The sequence below is a fragment of the Argiope bruennichi genome, chromosome 6 (assembly GCF_947563725.1).
Source record: "Argiope bruennichi chromosome 6, qqArgBrue1.1, whole genome shotgun sequence".
Classification (NCBI taxonomy): domain Eukaryota; kingdom Metazoa; phylum Arthropoda; class Arachnida; order Araneae; family Araneidae; genus Argiope; species Argiope bruennichi.
In genome coordinates, this window is record NC_079156.1 from 19,413,159 (window position 1) to 19,430,886 (window position 17,728).

General features: G+C 26.5%; 1 protein-coding gene across 2 annotated transcripts in view; it reads left to right on the plus strand.

Moving 5' to 3' along the window:
- The first annotated feature begins 112 nt into the window (after positions 1-112).
- Positions 113-17,728, plus strand: part of LOC129972237 (zinc finger protein ubi-d4-like) — a 41,120-nt gene continuing 23,504 nt past the window's right edge. For both annotated transcript variants that reach the window (XM_056086291.1, XM_056086292.1), the window contains exons 1-4: positions 113-200; positions 7,008-7,294; positions 9,602-9,816; positions 14,271-14,340. In XM_056086291.1, coding sequence (XP_055942266.1) covers positions 148-200; positions 7,008-7,294; positions 9,602-9,816; positions 14,271-14,340 — 625 coding nt within the window. In that variant the 5' untranslated portion in view covers positions 113-147. The remainder of the gene's footprint in view (positions 201-7,007; positions 7,295-9,601; positions 9,817-14,270; positions 14,341-17,728) is intronic.

Consider the following 17,728-nt stretch of genomic DNA (forward strand, 5'->3'; position numbering starts at 1 on the left):
ATATGTTATGATAGAAAATTATAATCGAGCACGTTTTCAACAAAAACGAAACTGAATATTTAACTGAAGAATCTGGCATCAATGATCATAATCTCTATCATGACAACTAATTTTGTATTTTATTTACGTCAGTAATAGAACAAAATCATGGCGGAAGAAACGCTAAGCGTCAGGACGGAATATCTTGAAAGATTAAAGAGGTATATTTTTTGCAGAAAGAAAATTAGTGCATTCATCCTTTTCATATACTGATTTCTGTCTATTTGATTTCAAATAATATTCCTTCATTTATTTCCTAAGTAAAGAGAGATTACTAGTTAAAATTTTTTGGTTGATCGATCGGTTGCTTATGTATTTATAAGTAGTTATTAAGCTTCAAACAAACCGGTCGCTAGCCGAATTCTAATACACTAGAATATGTAATCTTACTTTGGTATTTTTAAGAGAATGTAGCTATTAATTTTACATTCTAAACAGTCAGATTTGAGATTATTTATTTTTTTTTTCAATTTTTATATAATCCTTTGTTTAGAGAGAAAATTGTGCACTATCGGAAATTATTTTTAGTGCATAATATTTTACAATCAGAATTTATACTTTTACTTTTAGGCATTTGGAATGTGTTGCATAGTTAACATACATATATTTTTTCTGTAGCGTTCTTCTTTATAATAGGTTTAACGCTAACATGCTAATTTTCATCAAATGCTTTGAAAAAAGATTTTATTAAGTAAAGGCGGGAAAAGTTTGCTTAATTGAAAATTATTTTACTCATTGGTTTGTTATTTTTAATTATATTTTTTGTACCTCTTATTTATTTTGAGCACTTGTATTTAATATTATTTTATTTATTTCTAATGAAAAGGTTCTGGGTGCGATTTTCCCAACACCTTTGAGGAATGTGCATAGTTACCTTGTTTGTTGTACAAACCCGGCTCACTTCCATCACTACAATGAGGAGTCTGTGTGTCTTGAAACAATTATTGTTTGTGTGTAGAGGGAGGAATTATTACAAATGAATTTAAAAGATTTGCTTTGCAGTGTTAACTTAAATTGGTAAAATTAGCTTGTCTTGAGAGGGTTGTTTTTCTTGAATTTGTCAATATTTAAGGGAAAAATTCAACAATCAAATGAATCTATTAAATGAAATTGTGATTATGCAAAAAAGTAAAAAGAAAGCAAAAAAGATAAATAAGAATTTTAATATATGCTTGAGAAATCTAAAATGGTATTTAGATTTAAAAAAATTTTGGTATGCAGTCTTAGCAGAATTATAAAAAAAAGGAAATTTTATTTATTAACTGGAATTTTTAGTTGATTTTTATTCAATACTTCTTCCACTGTAATGAATACAGAATAAAAGTGTTTCATCATGAAAATATTTTTTTTAGTATAATGAATGTATTATTATAATGTATACAATAAGTAGAGTTTTTGAACATCATTAGAAATAGAAAAAAAATTTACAGATTAATCAAAGCATTAATGTGTTAGAGAAATCTCTGAAATTATTACTGTATATATATATATATATATATATATGTGTGTAACATTATTTTATGTGAAGCAGAATGCAGTTTGAAGACATTGAAGAGACTTTTTAAAATCCATCGGGAAAGCATAATTATTTACAAGCAGAGACACGGACAAGACGCCCGCCGAAGTGGAAAAAGGGACGAAATAAATTATCCCTCGCCTTATATAACCTTAGATTTTGATAGGGAAAATATTTCTTCATAGTGCTAATATATTAATAAGATTCTGATAGGGATTTCTGATGCATGTCAATCACATGTAAGGGAAACACAGGGATCTTTTAAGAAAGAATGTGCTTACTGGACATTTTTTACCCCTTCACGCCCAGCCTGTGATAGTGTTGGCGTTTAGCCGATTCAGCAATTTTATAAAGCTTCTCTTGAATTAATTAAGTAGAGAAAGTGTAATTGGATCTCGAAATAAGATAATATTTTAGAGTGAAGTTACTATGGGCTAAATTAAGATAAAAATCTTGGAAATTAATTAAGTTGAAATTAAAGTTTAAAATATCATTACATTTTCCCCCCCACTACAAGACGTGAAAGTATGTCGGGGCCCTCAACACACAGCCTTGCCTTACAGTGGTGGTCAAGTAAGAAAAATTAAAATTTAAAAGTGATACCAAAGTTTCCCTTACCTTCACATTATGTAAACATTAATACAAAAATCTTATTCATCATTTTACATTAGAAATATAAAAAGAATTATATTTATGAAAAATATTATATAAAAACCTTAATAATCAACAGTAATAAAAAATATTAAAAATTAAATGATATGGTACACACATGTATTCTGGCTATTTTTCTGCAGGAACTCAGCTGTTGAATTTAATTTGGAGAGGATTGTCAATGATATATTATTCTTAAATGTTAGGAAATCTGACTCAACAAAATTATTAAAATAGAAATAAAGTATTAAATTATAATATCAATAATTATTATGATTTTACCCAACTTAAATATCAGCATAATAATGATTTTAAGTAAAGTATTTTAACTGTAAATAAAAACACAAGATTCAAAACTTCAGGTAAAAAACTTGGATATGAAAATAATACTTGCAAAATTGAAATATTTCATATTAAACACTTGGAACTGAAACATAAATTTAAGATTCAAAATATGTAATGAAATTCTTGGAAATGAAAATAATACTTGTAAAATTGAATAAATTTATTATTATATTTGGAATAATTTTATTTATTTTTTATTATTTGGAAATATAAATAAATATAAGATTCATGTATTTCAAATAAATCATTTGGAAATGATAATAATAATTGCAAAATTCAAAAATATCAAACAAAACACTTGTGGATGTATGTAACAAACACAAGATTCAAAATACTCTTATGATATTTGGGAAATTAAAAAAAAAAAAAAAATGTAATATAAAAAATATTTGGACACAGTGATAATAGAGGGCAGTTTAATAACTGTCAGGGGTGTAATAATTTCTCCTGAGGTATTTACTACCTTAGTCTAATTATCACGTGCCATTAATTATTAAGTATATAAGAATCTTGGTATGTTACTTTTTTTATTCACGAGGTCTACATGCATAATTTTTAAATAACAGATTAGAAAAAAATTTAAAAACTCAATATTTTAAATTAAAACTCATTATATCTTAAATAATAATAGAAAAAAAAATTATTTGCAATTATATTATAACAGAAAAATTAAATTTAAAATCAAATCAAAAGTACAGAATATAAATTTTGAATTTCACTTGTTGAGTCAGCTGGTGGATGATTTCTTTTAATCACTTTTTGAAGAATAATCACTTTTTTAATTAATCAGAAAATGCAATTTTGAGCACTGGAACTGGAGACTACGGCAGGTGATGGAAAGCTATTTTTATATTAAGATGATAATATAACACACAAGTGATATTTTCGAAATCTGGTTGATTCAATTTGGCATTGGAGACCACTGGCGAGTATTATATTGTGGTGATGATATGACAGGAAAATGACGTTCGAGATCGGGATTATTCAGCACAGGTAAGGAGCCAGAAAATTGTTATGATGACAAGGAGCCCCAACTCCTTGAAGATATAAGAAGCATGCACATGACGATATGGAGCACAAACACAAGGGTATTAAGCAGCAGTGTTGGATGAAGTCACGGGTTATGGAAGGTATAGGATTCAATGGGAACTGGACTGGACCCTGGACTACTGTTTGCATGAAACGATGTGGCCGGAGGCAGCTGAAGGAGACGGCAGTGAAAGAGCTTCGCCATGGAAACTCAGGAGACGGCTGGCTGGAACGAAGAGCGTCGGCGAAGAGCTATTGCACGATTCATTTTCCTTTCACGCGGATTTAATTTTAATTCTTTCAGTTCATTTGACAATTTTTCACTGGCAACTATCTATCCTTGTCGACTCCTTAATATGTAAGCAATTATTTTATGTGAAGCAGAATGCAGTTTGAAGACATTGAAGAGACTTTTAAAATTCTTTTTAATATCCATCGGGAAAGCATAATTATTTACAAGCAGAGACACGGACAAGACGCCCGCCGAAGTGGAAAAAGGGACGAAATAAATTATCCCTCGCCTTATATAACCTTAGATTTTGATAGGTAAAATATTTCTTCATAGTGCTAATATATTAATAAGATTCTGATAGGGATTTCTGATGCATGTCAATCACATGTAAGGGAAACACAGGGATCTTTTAAGAAAGAATGTGCTTACTGGACATTTTTTACCCCTTCACGCCGAGAGTGTGATAGTGTTGGCGTTTAGCCGATTCAGCAATTTTATAAAGCTTCTCTTGAATTAATTAAGTAGAGAAAGTGGAATTGGATCACGAAATAAGAGAATATTTTAGAATGAAGTTACTATTGGCTAAAGATAAAATCTTGGAAATTAATTAAGTTGAAATCAAAGTTTAAAATATCATTACCTATATATATATGTAATAATATTTCTGAATATAATTTAAATCTTAATTTCCTAATTTTTATCTTAATTTCACCCATATTAACTTCATTCTAAGATATTTACATATTTTCTGATCCAATTCCTACTTTTTTATTTAATTAATCCTACAAGCATTCAAAACTATAAATTCAGCAAGTTCTGATGCTCTGAGTGAAGAGATAAAAATCCTTAATGCTTAGCACATTCTTTTAAAGATACCTAAAATTCCTTTACTTAAATCAACATGTATCAAAAAATCCCTATCAAAGTCTCATTGTAAAAACCATTGAAGTGAAAATTTTAGTCTCTTTTGCTCTTTTTTATTCTTGTGTTGTGATATAAACTGACACATCGCTGATTGCTTTGTACAAATTAGGCCTCCTAGGATGGAATAAGTTAAAAATTCAAGTGTCTTCTTTTCGGCCACACAACTGTTAGAAAATATGTATATATATAATATAGTAATCAATTTCAATCTCCAACTAATTTAGTATAGAGCTTTTATTTGGAGTAATGAAGATCTATTGCATTAAAAAATTAAAGGAATTAATCGTAAGAAGACTATGAGACCTGATTCGTCATTGATGTAAATTGAGTGATAGTTTAAAAAAAACTGTAGAAGGAATAATTTGTTATGCATGGATAAATGAAGAAATGATAACAATAACAATGGGACAATAAAGAAGTAACCACCATTAACCAACAAAATGCTTTAAGCCTTTCGACATGCAAGAAAATCGGTCCAATATTGTACAGACTTTTGTGCCAAACATTGTTCATGTGATACTTGTATCCAGTGAATGCTTTATAACTCATTATCCTCAATAATTTTTTTACAAAAGTATAAAAAAATTAAATATGCATGAATATTTTTCAATCCTCTGTATTGAATCTATTTTACCATTTCTGATTAAAACAAATGAATAATATAACTGATGTATGATTTTTTTAATGCTATCCTTGTATACTTACAGAATTTTATTATTTTAAAGAATTTTCGATGTTGTGATCACTTTGACTTGGACCTAAACAATCAATATAAGTAGATTCTACTGTATTCCATTTTTAAAAAAATTTCTGGTATACAAAATTTACTAAATAAAAGTATTATAATAAAAAAATTCAAACATGGGGTATAAACGAATCCCCAGACTATTGATTTTTGAGGGTTGAAAAATTATCTATAAAGAATGATAATCTACCTGCCTGTTTATGAACATGAAAATTCAAGAAGGAAATAAATTAGACTGAATTATATAATTTCCATACTTCTGTGTATTATTACTTAACTTCTATAGAATTTGACTATTTTGAGAAAGATTCTTCTATAGTTTTGTGTAGAATACCTTGGAGAAACATGAGCTCAGCAAATGCTTCCATAATCTAAAAAGTTTGGGAATCACTTGCCCTCGAGAAGTGTTCTACCTGAATACAAGTACATTAACTGAAAAAAACCAATAATCCAGATGAATGAAATATGGTATCATCACTTGACTTGCAGATTTGAGTTAAATTCTAGACCAAATACATAAAAGGAAAGAAGTCTGGTTGTTCAGTCTTTGTGAATTCTAAAACAGAAACTACATAAAAGAAATTAAATATATGAATTTGTCATCAAAATTATATATTTACATACAATTTTAGAACAATTGGTCCAAAGAAAGGAAAAATTGTTTGCTCGATTTGTTTAATTATACTATTCACCAACAACAAGAAATATATTTTATAAGCATATAAGAAAGTCAATTAATGGACAATCTTTATAATCTAATTTACTTGTATTTCTTAATTTGCAAAAATTATAAATCAATTGATGATTTTTTTCTTTATTACAGAAGACTTCACTTCTTTAAATGAATTTGGCATTCTTTATCATTAACTGTATAATAGCTATCATTAAGCATGATTGTTGCCTAGGAATATCACTTTTTTTGTAAATATAAGAGATTGCAAAAATGCATAGTAGAACATCTTGGTTGTTATCAGGATTATTTAATGGAGAAATTTCCAATTAATGCGAATTTTATGTTACATTTTCAAGATTTTTTATGTGATATTTTATATTGTTAGAAGTACTAGAAAGAAAAATTTAAATTAATTTTGTTTAGTTTCAGAAATATTTTATTGTTAACAATTTTTTTACATATGTAAATAAATTTTATGAGCTTACGAAGTAAATATTTGTCAAAAGACTTTTGCAATATAAGACCTGATTATTTCTGCCATTTGGATATTTGTGATAATACATGTGTGATGCATGCACATATGCACTTATAACTTATTTTTAATGAAAAATATAAATTAAAAAGTTCAAAGTACATATGTTTCTTTAAAAATATGCTGAATATTGATTTATTAAAAAAAAGTATATTTGTCGCATTATTTTGCTCCTAAAATTTTGTTTTTTCGTGAATAATATTTTTATTACTTATATTCATTTTTATAGGGGAAATTTTAATGACAATAGATATTTTGTTAAAATAAAATATAGCTATAACATTATCAGATTAACAATTACTGGTGTATTTTTCCTTTTAGTATATTGAATGACTCTTTCTATAAAGATGCCATGGAGCATGCAGCCAGCTACAATACTCGTTTATGTTTGGAAAGAAAAATGCGACTACCATTTTTAGATCAGCAGACAGGTGTTGCACAAAGTGATTGTGCTCTTTGGATGCAGAAATGGCAGCGAATGCCGGGAAAGACTGAAGGACAACTCTATACTTACCCGGCCAGACGGTGGAAAAAGAAGAGGCGCCAGTATTTGATGAACAATTTTTACCTCACTCGCCGTATGAAGGAAGTTGAAAATAATGATTCAGGTCAGTGATATACACTAGTCATCGCAACTTCTTCACTCATCATCATCATCACTTTTCATCTAAGTTGTTCTCGTAATTTTTAAACTCATATTAATTGTTTTTATGAAAACAAAGAAATTTCATTTGTTTGTTATTTACTAATATGTCTTTTTTTGCTGTTAATTAAATTTATAACTATATTTACCATCAAAGGATTGCATTTTGTGCATAACAAATCACTTACTTGCCAAATGTTATTTGTAAATTATTTTAACTTTTTATGATAATAAAATGTTAAAAAAAATCTTGATAGTGAAGTTGTCTTTTTTCTAAGACGTGGGACATATTTTCTAGACTTCAATATTATATTTTAAATTAGCATTTATTCATTTTTGGATAATATATTTAATATAAACGTATGATTTTATTGCATTCGATATTTTCACTTTAATTATTTTGATTTTTGTTTATTTTCAAAATGTACATTAAACTGCACATTTTGGTATTATTTATACCATGAAAATATTTTTAAATCTTATTTGGATTTTATTTATTCAGAAATTCCATCAATAATTTTAAAGCATTATGTTTATAAATGAGATCATTATGAACTGAAGACATAATATCTAACTCAATATCTATATTCTTATAGATAAATTTAATATCCTGAAAACGAAATTGAAACTCTATTCGTAACTTCACAATGCTTTAGAAATTTTTATAGTTGTGAAGATATGAAATTATAGAATTTTAATTTCCAAGAACTTGCATAAATTTTATTGATATTTTGTTTTTGAAATATACAAGGAAGAAATTCCTAGTATTGCCATGAGAGATAAAGATATAAACTTATATTGCATGAAGAGAAGAATATAAATTCTTACAGATATATAAATGAAAATTTGTTATTAAAAATATTATGTAGTGGCTGTTTATTAAAATTTTATAAATTGGTGCATATTATTTCTATAAAAGGCATATTCTTATATAAGAAATTTATTAATTATAAACCTGCAATAAAAATTATAGTGGCTGCATTTTGTTCCACTTTAAATTTAAAGAAGGTAGTGTAGCATTTTGTGTGAAGAAGTTGTCCTTTACACTTGCTTGAAATTAGTTATAATTAAATGTATCAAAGCAAAGATACTTGCCTTGTCTTATTTTTATATTTTAAAGTGGAAACTGTAACCCATTGATTCATTTCATGGTTTGTTTCTAGAACATGATATGTTGAAGCACTTTATTAAAATATTTGTGGAAAATAGTTTTTGTCATGCATTTTTTTTTCTCCCAAATGTGTATGCTATATTATCACAAATGCATTTATAACATTGTTTTGTCAACTTATATTTTTCATTTACAAAGTGAGGCCTGTTCTGAAGAATCAATTTCAAATAGAATAGTAGAATGAGGGAGAAACTGCATTTTCCTTAGATTAGCTGCTTTTAAAAAATCCACGTTTATTATTATCTTTGTATTGATGTAAAATAGTGTTTCCTAACTTAAAGATAGCAGCTACAAGTGGAGTGTCCTAAAATTTTTTTGATGTTTCTACAGCTCTGATAGAGCCTTCATCATCTATATTTCTTAACATATTTAGATAAAAATTGTCAAAAAATCATATTGATTTTAAAGATTTTCTGGAATTTAAGGTTTTTAAATGGATTCATTTTTAAATAAATATCAATGCTTCATTTATTTATTTTCTAACTTTGGTATCACGAAATTTCTAAAAAATCCAAAAAAGATTGCAATTAAAAAAAAATTAAGTAATGTTTGTGTGAAAGATTCACTTGACTTGGAAGCTAATGATATTTTAATCTTTTAATACCATATGATAGACTAGTACTCTCTTATGAGGAATATTCTATGCACATCATATAATAGATAATTTTTACTTTGATAATTATTATAATTTTAAAAATTACGCAATCTGTCCTATCTTTATATTAGTGAACCAGATTCAGTTGACTAAGAAATATAATATTGTCTCCCATTATATTTTAAATGTTTGACAGATCTTTTCATGGCTAATTAGATTTAATTTATTACATGAATGCAGTCATTCAAATTAAAAATGAATTTGCTATGCAAGTTTTATTTCTTTCTAAAGAATGTGTATGTATGTATATATATATTCTTTATGCTTAATTTGATCATTATGAAGAGAAAAAAGTTTTTCATTTTAAGTATATTAAAAATCATCAGATAAAGTATACAATTTCTAAAAATACATTTCCATTCTATATTTGTAATTTATGTGTTTAGTTTCTTCAAGTAATATTTTATTATTTAGCTATGTTATTATTTTATAATTTATATTTTTAGAGAATCATCAATCTACAAATGAGAATTCCATGTCTGGAGTTCAGGAAAATGACAACAGTACAGACAAAATTGCTGAAGATTCAAAGGATTCCTGGTATAAAGATTTTGAGGAAACGCCTGAACAATTTGATATGGGGGTGGAAGTTGAAGATCCTGATACTGATGTGGAGGATTATGAAGAAACTTACGTTCGTAAGAAGAAGAAGAAAATAAGAGTGAGTTTTTCTCTTTTGTGATTTGTTTAGTGTGCTTGTCCTCCTTCCCTAGATGTATACATTTTTGTCTTGCCCGAGAATTTAACCTACTCAAACACCACACACATTTCTTGCTTTCTTTTTTAAGGTAAGGGGGCAAAAATTAGTTCTCTATATAAAAAAAAAATTTATCAGTGCATGTAAAAGAACATTTAGACTTACTATTATTTTGGATATTTAATGAACTTCTTAACCACTATAAAAATAAAATTTGTGTATAGAGTATATTAATTTAGGTTTGTATTATGCTGATAGTCACAAATTGTGGACTTGTCACGATCAGTATAATACAAGCCTTCTCGAACTTTTCTACTCATATCCAATTTTAATCCAAAAATTTTTTTGTTACAAACAGTGATAAAATTAAAAATTGATGTATTAATTAATGCTATAGAAAAGGAAATTTGATTTTTCATAATTATTTGATGGATTTTAATGAAAGTCTTCTTGGATTCAAAATGATTATCACAACAATTTTGTTTGTAAATTTTGAAGAAATTTCAAAGAACAAATTTAATCTTACTATTAAAGAAATCATAAAAAAATTATAATTCTGTTAATCTTTAGCATACAGATTTATTTTTGAATGAAATGCTGTCTTCATGTTTAGTTATTTTTTAAAATAAGGCTATATTTAGTATAAAAGCAATTTTGCTGTAAATAAACTCTAAATATGCATAAGCTTAATACATATGTATGAAAGAGAGGTTTAGTATTAATAGTAATAGCAACAAAAAAGGAATCTATTAATATAAATTTTAGATAATTATAAAGTTTTGTGCTGTATTAGAGATAAAGAATTTCTAGTAAATAGCTACAGAATAGTTTTATAATGAAACTGAAGAATACTGAAGTTCACTAAAATTTTTCTCTGTTTTTAGAGTCTTGGATAGCATGTTTGTATATTTCAGGAAGCTTTTTTTTTTCTAATTTTGAGGTTACGTTAAAGACTTATTGGAATTTCAGAGATTAAAATATTTTTTTGGTATCTTATTCTATGAAATTTAAGTAATAAGCATACTTGTCAGAAAATAAAATGCTTTGTTGCCTTCTTTATATTTAAATAGGATTGTCACTGCACCAGAAAAATTGGGAAAATTCAGGGAATTTAAAAATCATCATCATAAAAAAAAACTATAAAAATGCAGGGAAATTTGAAAATTTCCATAAAAATTGTGAAAACAAAGGGAATTTTAAGTTTCTTAGTTCCTTTTTGTCATCTAAAAAATGCCAATCTCCAAATTTTGCTAGAATAAAACATTATAGCCAATAGTTTCTAAAAATGAAACAACATAATTTATGACTGTGCAATCATGAAAACTGTCCTTTTTTTACTGTATTTTTTTTTTCTTACCTTTTCTTTCTGTATATGAATAGATCAGTCCAATTTCAATTTGAGAGGCCACAGTCCTATTTTTTTTTATGAGATTTCCTATTGCAGCTAATGAACTTGCACATGATTGCTATAATTAGGTGAGAGAAAAGAATAAAGTTTTTTGCCAGGTATTGCAACCTACATTCAATCTGCAGAAACATTGCGATGGTGTTTTGTCACACACATGAGTTTATTGAATGGTTTGTTTAATATAAGAAATTGTGAATTTATTCAAAGTAAATTAGTGATTTTTTTTTTTAAAAATGAACTGCTTAAAATTTGTATTTAGCATGGATCGGGTAAATAAAAATATAAATTCTGATTTTGCTGAATGAGTAGAGAAGTTCTGCAAAAGCCATTTGCTGTGTACTGCTTTGTAAGATAATAAGCTTAAATAATATGAAAAAAGGCACTTACTTGTCATGCCAAGAGAAGAAAAAAATAAAAAAATTATGTGCCAGTTTAAAAAAAAAAAAAGTCATTTTGATGTTGCATTTTGTACCAAAAAGAAATACAAGAGAAAACATATCAAGTCCAAAAATAAGCTGATTTCAAACTTTCTACTTCAAGAATTATAATTTAAAGCTGTCTTTTATTGACTTAAAACTTGTTGCATCACATGATGAAGCTTTGGATTGCATTTCAGCAAAATGTCATATGGATCTTACTGTAAGATATTGATGTGAATCAACCAATAGAAGGTATTGGAAACAACCACAAAGTAGTCCAAATGGTATTTTTAAGGCATACCACTGCTTAAGAACTATCTGAAAATTTTAAAGATGTTATATCTTTAGGTTTGGACATTCAGCTACTTTTACAAATTAGTATGGATAGATAAATTGTAAATTCAAAATGCTTAAAAAATATGACAAAAACTTTCATGCAAAAATAACTATAAAATTTTACATCTAGATACTTGTGGACTACACATAATCCATGGAGCATTTCAGTATGGGCATAAATCTACTAAATAGAAAGTAGATGTTTCTCTAATTGCAGTGTATAGAATATTTAAAGATAGTTCAAATAGACATGCAGATTACCTAGAAGCTACAGGTTCTGAATTGCCATTAAAGGTTTATTCTGTCTGCTGGGTAAAATAAGACAGTGTTTGCAAACATGCCATGTAAAAATCTTTTTCCTGGATCTGTCATGAATGAAATATTATAATTAATTGTCAAGATAAATTGATTCTAGCTCAAATTTGGTTCTTCCCTTATTTTGTAACATTTTTCAGTCATTTCTTTAAAAATTTTAAATGTTTACCTTTTTTATATGCAAATCTTTTTATTCTTATTAAACAGTTAATGAAAATTGCTGCAAAAAAAGCATAATCAAAGAAGCAAAAGTATTGATCACATATTTTTGACAGATTAATGATTCTAAAAATCTGATTGAAAAAAACATATCGATTTTGGAATAGTGATTACAAGCCACTTGATTGCTAATGGAACTACTGAAGCTGAAAAAAAAGAGACCTTTTAGCAGAGTCTCTTATATTTGTAAAAAATTATATATTATTTGAATGTATATCAAAAAATTTTGCTGTTTTAGAAACTGTATCTTGTTTAAATCCACATTTATTGAAAAACAATGCATTATTATGTAAAAAAACGAATGGTTGATTTGCTTCGACTTCTGTATTCCAAAGAACAAATTTCTTCAGTATGTTCAGAATATGTGAAGATCAAATTTGAAGTTTTTCTAAAAAAACTACATTACAAAGATGATCTTGATTCATTTAATGACAAAAATTCAATTAGATGATTTCTATTCTAATATTTATTTTAACACCTTTATCAAATTTCAGTTTCTAATCCTTATCTACATGCTTTCTATTACATTAAAATTTACTAATTTCTTTATTCAGTGCAGTTCTCTTTCTTGTTGTACACACTCCATTTGAAGTACTTTTTTAAATGAATTTCTTTTGTACTCTTATGAATTTCTACATAGTTATTAAGAGTTTTTAAATATTATATTTTAGATCTTTTTTCATTTTAAATGTTTTGCATAAATTTAGAATTTGTTACTTAATTTTTCATTGAAATTGATATGTTACTTAATGTATCACTACAAACTTATAGAATTTGTTACATGATATATTATTTTAAACAAACAGATTTATAATTAAATATTTGAGAATTTATTATAATTTGAATAGATTTTTCTTAACATAATTTGTGTTGAAATGATATAATATCAAGTATTTTCAATCTCGGTAACATCTCTTGATTCATCAGATTGGTATATACTTCACATCATGGAACCTAATGTATTGTACAAATACTGGTATAAAATATGAAATATGGTCTCATTTATTTCCTATAATTCTAAATGAACTTAATCAAAGAAACAATAATAGCTTATAATGGCCTGTATTAGAAATAAATTTTATAATTATTACAGATTTCAATTTTCATTAATATTTATACAATAAAAATTGTTAACATTGATGCTAAGTAACATCTTCTCTTATGTTTAAAATTAAAATATTTTATTTATTTATTTTTATTTCTACTTATTAATACCCCTACTTCATATTTGTGCCCTGTGCTTTCAAATCTAGAGTGTAGCAATCAATTTTAGACTGATCAATCATTTTATTTAAAAAGAAAGTTAGTACCTTCTTTCTTGCTAAAAGAAAATTGCAGATTCCTTCAAGTTTAGCTGTGCAAGAAATAATTATTTATTACTTTTTTCAGGGAAAAGTAGCTATTTGGAAATGTTAATTTTTAATGGTCTGAAACTAAAGCTTTAAAGGTTAATATTAATTGCCCTGAAAGAAATAATTAATTCATATAATAATTTCCACCTGGTTGTTTCAGCAGTATATTGATTTCACTGGAAGCTGATATATAAGCAGTTCTTTTAAATATAAAGCATTGTTTTATTAAACAAGCTTTTTTCTCCTTTCTTTTGACAGGGTTCAACAATAGTAGGTTCTACATTCTTATTCAATGAAGAATATATCTTTTTATTATGATACATGTGAGACCCAGTTATGGAGTAAAATAGTTTACAAAATTTGTTTCAGAGCAGTAGAGGAAGAAAGAGAGCTGACCGTTATGACTATACTGACCTTGAAAAGCCTTATGTTTGTGAAAGTAAGAATTTTTGTTTTTGATTAATGGAATAAGTGTATGTTGCTATGCCATGTATGTTCTCAAACTATTAATTTTATTTCTTAATTTTTTAAAGATTTTGTATATGCTTGCATGCTATTATAATATTATCTGTGAAATATATGAAGTAGAATTTGATTAAGGAGGAAAAAAATAGTTGAAACAATTTTTAAATTTTATTTAATTTTGATGTTTGGTTTCATGATTCCCTCATTAGGCTTTGTAATTCTTAAATTAGCATCACTTATTGTTCAAAATCATATTATGTAACATTAATCAGAATTTAATATCTATATGTAATATGTTCTAGTTGTGACTAAATCAGGACATACCTAGCCAATAGGCTTATCATTATGCTCCGTAAATTACAAGAATGGCATGATAAGAACTATTAATCAAAGTGGCTTTGGTATATATTGCCTTTGATAGAAGTTTAACTTTGTTTTAGTAGGAGATGGTAGGTTGTTGTCTTGATGTGACCTCTTGAAAAGGATCCATAATTCTTTTTTATATTTTCTTAAATGAGGAATTGGATTAGACTGCAGATTTGCCATGTTTTAGTAGGAGATGGTAGGTTGTTGTCTTGATGTGACCTCTTGAAAAGGATCCATAATTCTTTTTTATATTTTCTTAAATGAGGAATTGGATTAGACTGCAGATTTGCCAATGTAAGCAGCATACCATTAAAAAAATAATCTAAGTACAGTTAATTGAAAGCTAAATAATTTTTATTATATAATAATATAATAATCAAAAGAAATAAAATTAAAATTATATATTATTGCTTACTTCAAATACTTATACAAAAACAGTAAATTCGAAATAGCTTATTCCATACAATGACATTAGTGTTGCTCTGTTTCACAAAAATAATCAAAATGAAAGTTTTTAAAGGTACATGGTAGAATTTGCAGAAATTATTGAAAGTAGATATTTTAAAAGTGTAAGTATATACTTTGTAAGTATTGGTATCAGTGAAAAGATAATTTTTTGAGTTTTAAGATAATGTAAAAATTTTTGTATTGTTATATTTTTAAAAGTTACTGCAAAACAATACTAAACTTTTGTTTTAATTAATTAAATGAAATTAAGTTTTTCACGTATATAATGAATTAAATTTTATGAAAAGTAAAAGAAAGAAGAATTTTCATTGGCATTTGACTACCATGCCATGAAGAATATATGTAAGATATTGTAATACTAATAAAATTAAAGGCAGAATAATTTGTCTAATAATTTACTTTATACTATGGCAGAATATTCATAGAATGTGTAGTGTCATTAAGAGTCCTGAAAAATTGCTTATTTTTTCTTTTTCTTATAAAAGATCCTTAAAAAGGCTTATTTTTTTTTTATCCAAGTGTCTCCCCCCCACCTTCTAACAGGGAGGGGGAAGAGTAAAAAAAAAGAAAAAAAAAATACATGTCTCAATAACTCAATGATATGTCTCTATTTTCTTTGCATTGTCGGATCTTTCAATGCTTCACGAATTTCAATGAATCCAGAGGTCAGTGGAAAATGTTTTTATTTCAGTTTAGGGAAATAGTATGGTAAAAGTATGTGCATTCATCTACTACAAATCCTTTCAATACTGCTTCATTCGGTGGTAGTCGGCTGTACACATAATAAGTAATTTTCATAATATGGGAAAAATAGGGAAAAATATCTTTAATTTATTTGATGTTTCTTTCAGCTTCTTTGGCTTGTTTATATAGGGGAACTGTTTGACAGAGTTTAGAAAAATCTCTAAATTGAAACAATATTTTATTTACATATTTAATGAATTAGCATGCTTTTTATATTCTAAATTTAATTACTTATGTTCCTAACTTTTTTTTTTTTTTTTTTTTTTGAGGAGTGAATTTTAATCAAGGAGCAGTTTCATCATTTTTTCTTAATACTTTTAATTCTAGTGTAATTAAATAATTTAAGGCATTCAATAAAAATCTTTTAGTAAGATTTTTCAAACAAAATACATAAAAAAAAAACATTTTAAATGACTTAATTTCATTGTTCATGGAAACTATTCATTAATTACTGGTGATTTTTTTTTTCAATTTTTATATTTGTATAAAATTGGACACTTACTTAGTTAATGCCTAGTTTACTTTATTTCAACGACATCATAGTTCTACAATCAAAGATATCTATAATCAATACTGCATCAAGTTTGGTTCTTATTTCTTTCTCTAAATATTCTTAAAAAATACTTAGAAGTTCTTATTTTTTAAGATAAAATTTGTCTATACACCCTGATACTCTACTTTCTTAAACATTTATGTTTACTTATCACATTTCAAGAGTGAAAGATATTAGCTGCTTTTATGAAAGACTAAACACCTTTGGTAACTACTTATTTGTATGAAATATTGTCTTTCCTGGCTGTTGAATAGCCAATCTGGAATGCATTTATTTTAAACTAGCCACTTTTGGCGACCAGCCGGTTTGCCAATCTTAATACACGTTAAAATTTTAATAATTAAATATTTTATGGAACTCCCATTTTAATTGCTTCTTCATTAAAATATTTTAAAACTTCAAATTTTAATAGTCATATAATTCACTCATAATATTATAAAGGCCTTCAGCCATAACGTAATATGAATCTCTCTAATTTTCTGTTAGCTCCTGTAGAATTTATGCTTTAAATTAAAGTGGAAATGATTAAACTGCAATAAATATAATAATATTTTTTTTACTGTAAAGAAGCGTTTTTTATATGAGTACTGAAGACAGAGTCGCTGAGTATTTAAACCTTATGGGCACTAAAGAATATTTTTCTTTATTTATATAATATCTCAAGAAGTTTTCAACAAAATTTTCTGATTCATCATGAGCAGATCAATTAATTAACAATTTTTAGTTTTAAAGGCACCAAACACTAAAAAAATAAACAGAATCATTTGAAATAATCTGTCAAAAACATATTAAACCTTCAAAACCAAGTCCGTATCCGTTGAAAATAGTTGTCAACAATCAGAACACAATGGGCATGTCTGAATTTTCAATGCCAATAATGGTAACACAAATGCATGAATTTTCTACTCTAGTTGGGGTAACGCTATGCAGATTAGAAATTTTTAATTTCCTTTATTCTGTTTTATTTTAATTCAAAAGTACTTCTGAATAAATCTGAAAGATCGATTAATTAACAATGTTTAATTTTAAATGCATCAAACATTAAGAAAATAAACAGAATCCTTTGAAATAATGTGCCGAAAATTTCTTAAGCCTTTCCTCTTTAGAGTGGGAAAAAAAAATTGAAGCCTTACTCATTTGGCAGTGGGGAAATGAAAATATTTTTTTGGCAGGAAAGTTAGTTTTTAATTAATAATTAAAATTCTAATTAAAAATTCAAAAAAAGGGACCC